General features: G+C 43.4%; 1 protein-coding gene across 1 annotated transcript; it reads left to right on the top strand.

Moving 5' to 3' along the window:
* Nucleotides 1-5,110: 5,110 nt before the first annotated feature.
* On the top strand, nucleotides 5,111-7,645 carry KCNF1 (potassium voltage-gated channel modifier subfamily F member 1). The gene has a single exon (XM_057431812.1). It carries the CDS (start codon nucleotides 5,816-5,818, stop codon nucleotides 7,277-7,279), a length of 1,464 nt encoding a protein of 487 aa, XP_057287795.1. The 5' UTR covers nucleotides 5,111-5,815; the 3' UTR covers nucleotides 7,280-7,645.
* Nucleotides 7,646-8,713: the final 1,068 nt, after the last annotated feature.

Genomic DNA, 8,713 nt, shown 5'->3' with positions numbered 1-8,713 from the left:
AATTTACAGCAAGCTATTACCAGACTTTCAATGAGGAATTAATTAAAAGATCTAATAAAATAAATAGATTGACTTAGTATATATAAATTCTGAACTTGAAAAAAGAACCAAAGTAACTAAGATGGGGGAAATAAACTGAGGGCTCACTGGATCTGAAATTATAGTCATGGAGAAATATGTAAATATGCCAAAGACAGAGACACATAGAACAGCTTCACAAGGTGAACTTATCTGCTACAGTCTAGATACCCATCTCAGTTCAGACACTTCATAGCATCTTGCTTTTGACACACCAATCTAACGGCGAGGTTGTCTCACTAACCACTAGAAACCACCCTAGATTTGGAAACCCTGAAGGATTCTTACAGCAGTCTTTCCTGCTCCCCTTATGTCCTGGGTTCAGCAGTAGCAGTCATGTTTTTCCTTTGTGTTAACTGGTGCAGTGCTGTGTTTTGACTTCTAGCTTGAGAACAGTGTTGGTGAAGCCGATGTTTTCGGTTGTTGCTAAGTGATGTTTACCCTGACCAAGGACTTTGTGAGGCTCATGCTCTGCCAGGGAGGAGGGGAAGCTGTGAGGAGGCAGAGATGGGGCGCCTGACCCGGGCTAGCCGGGGAGGTATTCCATACCACAGCACGTCATGCCTGGGGTGGGGGGTAACTGGGAGTTACCCGGAAGGACACGGGCTTCCGGGTGGAACTCGCTTTCTTGGCCGGTGGTATCGTATTCTCTTCCCTTGTTATTTTCCCTTATCATTGTTTTAGCTGATAGTAGCGGTGGTGATTTGTTGCTGGACTGTTCTTGTCTCAACCCGTAGTAGTTGCACTCTCTCGATCCTCCTCCCCGTTCCTCCGGGAGCAGGGAAGGGGAGAGCCCCGGTGCGGGGGGGGGGGGGGGGGGGGGACGGACACGGACCTCGATTGTTGTCAGCTCGGCACCACTCACTGGGAGTGAGTGAACAAGTTACCTGACTGGGTTTAAACCACGACACCTTACTAAAGCTGGCTGCAGTAAAATAATCAGAGTACCTGCTCTTTCTGAAGCCTGCAATGACATCATTAATTGCTTCGCTTTCTTTGAGATTATCTGCCTCCCATTTCTTGTGATTGATGTGAAGTAATTATATGGTATTTCTTCCACAGAGAACCACAGAACCTTGTGCTATCAGCTGCCAAAGCAGATCCCATGCAGCTGGCTGCAAGCTTTATCCTCACAATACCCCAAGGAAAGGAGACAGAATAAGATTTTTCCATTCCCATTTCTCCTTTAGGTCTCTTATTGACTTTTCTATAGTACATTTTCATTATATGTTCTTGTCTTGAGTAGCTCTCCACAGTTTGCATCTAGCTGAGGATAAGCTGCTTGTTAGATGCTGAGATCTCTTGCTGGATCCATCACAGTTGCTGACCTGTGGGTGTCATTTAAAAACCAAATATGATATGGCAAAAGGAGAATTGTGGGAGAGGGTTACACTAAGTGGGAACCACCATCCCCTCAAGGTTGCTGTTAGTTCTATGGCCTCTGAGGGCCACAAAACAGTGTGCAGCATAGAAATCATAGCACCTAAAAAGCAGGCGTCCAGTGGCAACAGGTGACTCAGCACAACTCAGTGCACCCTAGATCATTTTTACATGTGCCCAAGGATGTTTCTGGTTATTGAGGTCAACTGGCAGCTGGTTTCCATGTAATTAAGGATCCTTTTAGTCTCCAGTACAGGTGGTTGCCTGCAAACTTCCAGTTGGGAATGGTCTCTGATGGACACAGGGTGGCTGGGTAATGTCCATGTTAGTTGGTCAGTGTGGGCTGGATCTGTGCCAGACATACTCTAACTGTTTCTTTCTTAGACAGTCATAGTTAGGTCCTTCAACTTGAGCTTACATGTGTAGACACAGCACTAAACGCCCTGTAGAGTCCAGAAAGATTGGCCAAAGGTGCTGCCATGGTCCCAGGCACTGAAAGCAGGGCTGTGCTCAGGGGAGGGGACTGACTACGCTGTGGCCTGCTTGCGGAGAGGCTGCTTGACTCCTGCTTCTGCATTAAACACCCCTCTCCACATGGAGTCCAATCTTACCTCCTTAAAGTTGGCTCCTAACCCATTCATTTCCCTTCATGCATCACTACTGTGCATAAGTCAGTGGGGAGCAGCTGTTTGCATCAGCCAGGAGGGCAGAGATGCTTGCTGAGCTTCAGGAGTGCGGAATGAGCCAGACTACAGCTCAAGAGGAGCAATCTCTCTTCACAGACTAACATAAAGCCACCCACTGGTGAAGGCTCTCTCTTAAAAAGTGGCAAACAAGGGAGCCAAACCTGCAGCTCCAGCATCCTTACAGCATTGCTGTTGCTTCAGGTCCCCAGGTGCTGGGCTGTGGGATGCTTTGTGCCACACTCAACGTTGGGCCTGATGCCACTGAGGAACCATATTCAAGCTCCTTCTATAGTTTGTAGACAAAGCCCTGCGGGGGTCCAAGCTCCCTGGGGAGATCCTGGGCATCCCTGCTGGGGCTGCCCTTGGAGGTGTATCCAGCAATCTCGGAGTCCATCCCTTGGGCTGCAGAGCTTGAGGTCTGTTGAGACTCTCCTTCTTCCTGAAGCAGCCAGTCTGAACTACAGCCAAAACTTAACACATCTGCCAGTTCAAATCCGCGTGCTGTTCTCTGAGCCAAAGTACCGGCACAAAAAGAAAACTCCCTGTCTCATTCGGTCTGTAGGAGTTAAATTGCCAGCCTGCAATGCTTCAAGCAGACACAGAGCACAGCTTGGCCTGCTTGCCCAGTCCAGATAAATCAACAGAAGTTGAATTTGCAATAATTGCAGTGAACTACTCATAAACTAGTTACAGGGCAACAATTATCTACTGAAATTTTTAGACTAGAGATACTCTCTTTTCATGAATGAAAAATGAATTCAATTAGTGAAATAAATTGTTTGCTGTAAATTATTCATTCTGCTCTTGTTTGCTGCTCAACGATATGTCTGATTATAAAAAAAAAATTCATTAAGGTTTTCCCTCACCTTTCTTTGGATCATTTACATTTATCAAAGTGGATTTAAAATACTAGCAGATCTCTGACATTTGACAGGTACACTGAAACGTGTAAAGAGCTCTGCAAAGGTGCAAGACAAGAAGGAATAAAGCACAAGTATTTCAGCAGCTGCACTAAGTAAAGTCTTCATAGGGACTGATCTGGCATTTCAAAAATAGTTTCTTCCCAACCTTTTCAGAATGTGCTGAGATTTATCATTTGAGAGGAGCTGATTTCACCTTTCAAATTGAACAATGTAATCTTGTGTGCCTATTTTGTAGGTGTTTGCTCTGTAAAATTGCAGGGTATGGAGACAAGCCTATTTGGAAACGAAGTTGGTGCTTTCTGTGTTGGTCATGCTCAACCATATATTGATTTCTTATCATTACCTGCAGAAAAGCCAAAAGGTTACTGAAGTGAATCACTGATCGAAATGAGTAGGTATCTGAGATGGTTGAATCTGAGGATTTAAACCTAACAAACCTGTTTCCCTGTGCCGATGTAGCCTGACAACATGTTAAACCTAACTTTCCCAGGTCTCGGTTTTGTTCTGCAAGAACCGGCAGTCAGTAATCGCATATGCATTTCCCCTGTGCAAGTATGAGATTTCTATTGGCATCTTAAAATTTATTGTGCTAAAATCAAGCCAAACCATTCCTGTTAGTGGCCAAGGAAGTCCCAGGTGGGTAAACATTGCTGAACCCACAAAACCTCAGTTTTTTCCAGATCTCCAATGTATTTCTCTTTTCTCAATAAGCCTGCAAGTCTCAGTAAACTTACATGTGCTTGGAAGAGAATTCAAGGGACATCTTGCATTACACTCACACTATGAAGTAGCCTCAGGAACACCTGAAGGTGACACTGGCCTCCAGAGATTAACAGTGTGATGCAGGTATAGACTAATGGATATTACTCTTTCCCTGGGACTGTCACTGGAATAAAGTGATTAGCCCCTGCAGTTACGCTCCTTGTCCTCCGTACTGTTCTGCAGCAAGGATACAAGTAACAGAGCCCAGTCATTTGAAGATTATGGAGCTCTGGTTCATGCATGGCTTATTCCTCTCTGTGAGACTGGCTGACTGGGTGACTATAACAGAGCAGCAAGTGGGCACTTCCCTTGGCTTCAGTTTTTGCATTGTAAATTTGTGCATGGATGTGTGTGACAGACAAAGAGAAAGGCCTTTATGTTCCTTTCTTTTATAGGTTTCTTGTAAGTCTTCCTCTATTATGAATTCACCTCATCCTTCTCATACTTTCACTCTCCTTAATTATGCAAGAGCTCCCTATTCCCCTCCACTTAGAAGCTTTTCAGAAGCCAGTAAATAGAAAAAGATCAAAACCTGATAGTATAGATCATTCTACTATGCCCAGAAACAGTTAACTTGCTAACCATGAGTTTCTTGCTGGATAAGAGCCCTCAGGACCCACTAAAATGAACTGTATCACCTGCATTTAAGGGTCTGGGGAATGAATGTTCACCAAATCCTGGAATTTGGAGAAAACAAAGTTAAAAGGAAATGCTTGTTATTCTGCTTCTACTTGTTAAGAGCTGGATGTAGTGCAAAGCACTATTGCCGGTAAGTAACATTCACCAAGAAATCATCATAGATGTAAGTTACTCAAACCCTCCTTAGGGTCAGTTGGCCACAGATCAAGAAAGCATGGCTAACACTGAGGACACAGTGCTGTGGGAAATGTGCAGAGAGTGCAGGGAAAGTTTTGCTCCATAGTCACCTCGAAATCTTTATGTTCTCTGCTTGGTTCTCAATGACAACAGTATAAATCTGCAGTAACTCAATGTACTGGCAGGGAATTACTCTAGACTTGCTCCAGTCTTGCTGAGAGCAAGATTTATGTTGTGCATTTATTCCAAAACACAATACTTTTTCCTCTGTCTTCTGCCAGCAGAAGACTATATTTCGGTGTCTTTCTGAACCTCTGAATGATTTTATACACGGTTATGTTTTGTATTTGATTCTTAAAAAAATGTTAAAAGTGCATGGTGGTACAGAAACACATAATTTTACAGCTAGACAGGCGTATAAACAGCTGCGCGTTTTCCGTGTAGCTGGTGCTTTGCTGTGTTTCACCAGAAGAGGGTAGAGTTTGGAAGGGACTCCTCGCAGTCTGGGCTTCCTATTGTGCTGGGAAACAGCAAAGGGAAAACAAGCACAAGTTTCTCCTCTACACACTTGCACCGACTACGTGCAAGAGTCAACAGAAAAACTCGGGAAGACCTTAAAGTAAAAAGAAAACGGACAGAGAAACAAAATTCCAAAGCAGCTTTCTAGGGAATTCTGTGGAATCGAAGCGAGAAACTGCAACACGTTTCTGTGGGCTCACCCTGCTGATTGTCTCTCTGAGAACTGTCACTCACTGCACGTTGCATTAATCAGAGCGCAGGATTTATTTCTCTGCCGTGACTTCCAACCTCTGAATAAATATCACTTTTAGAGAGAGAATGGGACCTGAAAAGACTCTCGAGCACTGAACAGAGGGGTGAGTTTTATTAAATGGTTTCTTCTCTTTCAAATCTGCTGGAGCTTTCTAACATCCTGCTTGCAGGCACAGCAGCCCGATGACTTGTCTTTTCCCTGCAGCTTGTTGCATACCTCACGAGGCTTTCCTGACTGCAGGCTTATTTTTGTAACCTTTCCCACCACAACTGTGTCAATTTAGTAACGTCGGTGATAGAGCTGACTCGCTACCGATTTGCTTTCCTGAGACATTAAAATCACATAGCTTTGAAACTAAACAAGAAGCTGAAAATCAAATAAAACCTGATAGAATTAAAATGGCAGGTGACTCTAGCTTTCCAGATATGGACAGTGACAGATCAGAAAGAAATGAAGAAACTGAGATTGTAGTTAATGTCGGTGGGGTAAGGCAGGTGTTCTACGGAGATAACCTGAATCAATACCCAGAAACACGGCTGGCAGAGCTGATCAACTGTTTATCGGGAGGATACGATAGCATATTCTCCCTCTGTGATGACTATGATCCTGGAAAGAGAGAGTTTTACTTTGATAGAGATCCAGATGCTTTCAGATGCATTATTGACGTGTACTACTTTGGGGAAATTCACATGAAGAAAGGGATATGCCCCATATGTTTCAAGAATGAAATGGAATTTTGGAAAGTGGATCTGAAATTTTTGGATGACTGCTGCAAAGCTCATCTAAGTGAAAAAAAGGAGGAACTGGAAGAAATAGCCAGAAGGGTGCAACTGATTCTGGATGACTTAGGAGTGGATGCCTCAGAAAGTCACTGGAAAAGGTGCCAAAAATACATCTGGAAATTTCTGGAGAAGCCAGAATCGTCCTACCCAGCTCGAGTGATCGCTGTTCTGTCCTTTCTCTTTATTTTGATCTCGTCCATCGTGATGTGTGTGGGGACCATCCCAGACCTCCAGATCGTAGATGCAGAGGGGAACCGTGTAGAGCACCCGACCCTGGATAGCATCGAGACAGCCTGTATAGGCTGGTTTACCATGGAGTATGTGCTGAGGCTGATCTCCTCTCCCAACAAACTTCATTTTGTCTTATCTTTCATGAACATTGTTGATGTGCTAGCAATACTTCCTTTCTATGTCAGCCTGACCTTGACCCACTTGGGAGCCAAGCTCATGGAGCTGAGCAATGTCCAGCAGGCTGTCCAGGCACTGCGCATCATGAGGATCGCAAGGATTTTCAAGCTTGCACGGCATTCCTCGGGGCTCCAGACTCTAACGTATGCCCTGAAACGTAGCTTTAAGGAGCTTGGGCTGCTCCTCATGTACTTAGCTGTTGGAATCTTTGTCTTTTCTGCCCTGGGTTATACCATGGAGCAAAGTCACCCTGAAACTTTATTTAAAAGCATCCCTCAGTCGTTTTGGTGGGCAATCATTACCATGACCACAGTTGGATATGGAGATATATACCCTAAAACAACACTAGGAAAGCTGAATGCTGCCATCAGTTTTCTTTGTGGGGTGATAGCGATTGCCCTTCCCATCCATCCGATCATTAACAACTTTGTCAGGTATTATAACAAACAAAGAGTTTTAGAAACAGCTGCCAAGCATGAATTGGAGCTGATGGAGCTAAACTCAACTGAGGGGAAAGCTACAAGCTCCAAAAGTGAACTAGAGGATCTTGTGAGGGAAGGCAAAGAGGGTCCTTTTTATAGCAGCCGGCTAAAAGTCTCCCACAGTGACACCTTTATTCATCTCCTGTCAGAAGAGAAACACTATAGGACCAGGCTTCAGAGCTGCAAATAAACTGTGAGCTGTTGTCAGCGCTAAGCTATAGACTGGGGCAAGCTGACAATCAACCGTTGAAAAGACTTGCGGGATCTGTCAGAGTTGGGAGTGAGCGCTGCTTTGCTTTTCCAACATGAACATAAATTAACCCATGGTGTCTCCATCAACAGTTGGTAAGACTTTGCTGTGATTTCCCAAAATAAAATAGTAGGACTCCATAGAGATCAGACTGCTTTAAATGAGTGCATTCCAACAGAAAGCATTTGTAACCATTTTAGAGACTGAAAAGTCCTTCCTGATCGGTAAATGTTCAATGACCTGAATGTGCAGCATTGCCACACCAGAACTCTGTACCTGTGACAATAAAGAACAGCATCATGCAGATTGTGTCTTCCAGGCTGTCTTCAATGCCTTTGCAGCTAGGAGAACTGCTACTTAATAAAAGTAAAGCAGCATCTCACTGGTATTAGATTCAGGTTTACAGTAAAACATTACAAGCAGTTTTAGCCTAGAGGTACTGCAAGTATGGGCAGTCAACCATGTGCAGAATATTAGAGTCAATGAATGGTGTTATTTTTGTAAAATGTGATTTTGGGCTCAACTTTTTGGAAAGTTATCTGTTCCTCTTTCCAGAAAAAAATGAGATTTTCAATGAGACATTAAGCTGACAGAGATGAAGAACAGAACCAATGTGTTTTAAGGAGCAAATGAAAAAAAAAGAACAGTTCTAGATTTTAGTTATAACTAATAATTTATACATGCAGGGATCTTTCAGGAAGGATTTATAAGCAAGTAATTTTTAAAACGTTGTTAGCTCACTGTTTTTTCAATCACTATGAAAGCAAAAGAAGTTTATAGAGGAGTTAAACTGAGCTCTTCTAAATCAGAAACTTTAACTCTTTGAAAGTAAGTGTAAAAAATGTTTCAACCAAAATAGTATAATCTCCAGTTCCTTTATGGTAAAAATATCTATGTGAATGAACACATTACTAGGGTTTTGGGTTTTTTTTAGAAAAAGCACATCCCACCCCTACAATAACTGTATGGTTTTGTAAATGTTTACAGAGGTAGTAGGTGCTAATCAGTGGCTTGTTCATCAGCCAACAGATTAATCAACACCAGTGTGTACCTACTACCCTTGCCAAAAGCAAGTGTCACCTGTATGAGCGTTAATTTGGCTCATGTGATAACTGCAGTATATGGATCTGGTCTCTACCAGAGACATCCATTGAAACTAGGAGTTACACCAGCTCAAAGGAGAAGGGAGAACTGGCACATGGGTATAATTACATACATTAAAAGTAGGATCCCAAATAATTAAAGGGCTAGAGTAGCTGTCAGTATTTGTTCCCTCTTGTGCTGAGCAGACCCTTGCCTACGTGAAAAGCAGCAGTGCAAGCCATGATCCATCCCTGAGCATCTTGTGCTTGAGACCCCCACACAGGTCCTTGT

Source organism: Pezoporus wallicus, unplaced genomic scaffold (genome assembly GCF_028554395.1).
Source record: "Pezoporus wallicus isolate ANWC-B61680 ecotype Strahan unplaced genomic scaffold, APGP_CSIRO_Pwel_v1 contig_161, whole genome shotgun sequence".
NCBI lineage: Eukaryota > Metazoa > Chordata > Aves > Psittaciformes > Psittacidae > Pezoporus > Pezoporus wallicus.
The sequence above is the reverse complement of the archived record's forward strand: the minus strand, read 5'-3'. Positions and strand labels throughout refer to the sequence as shown.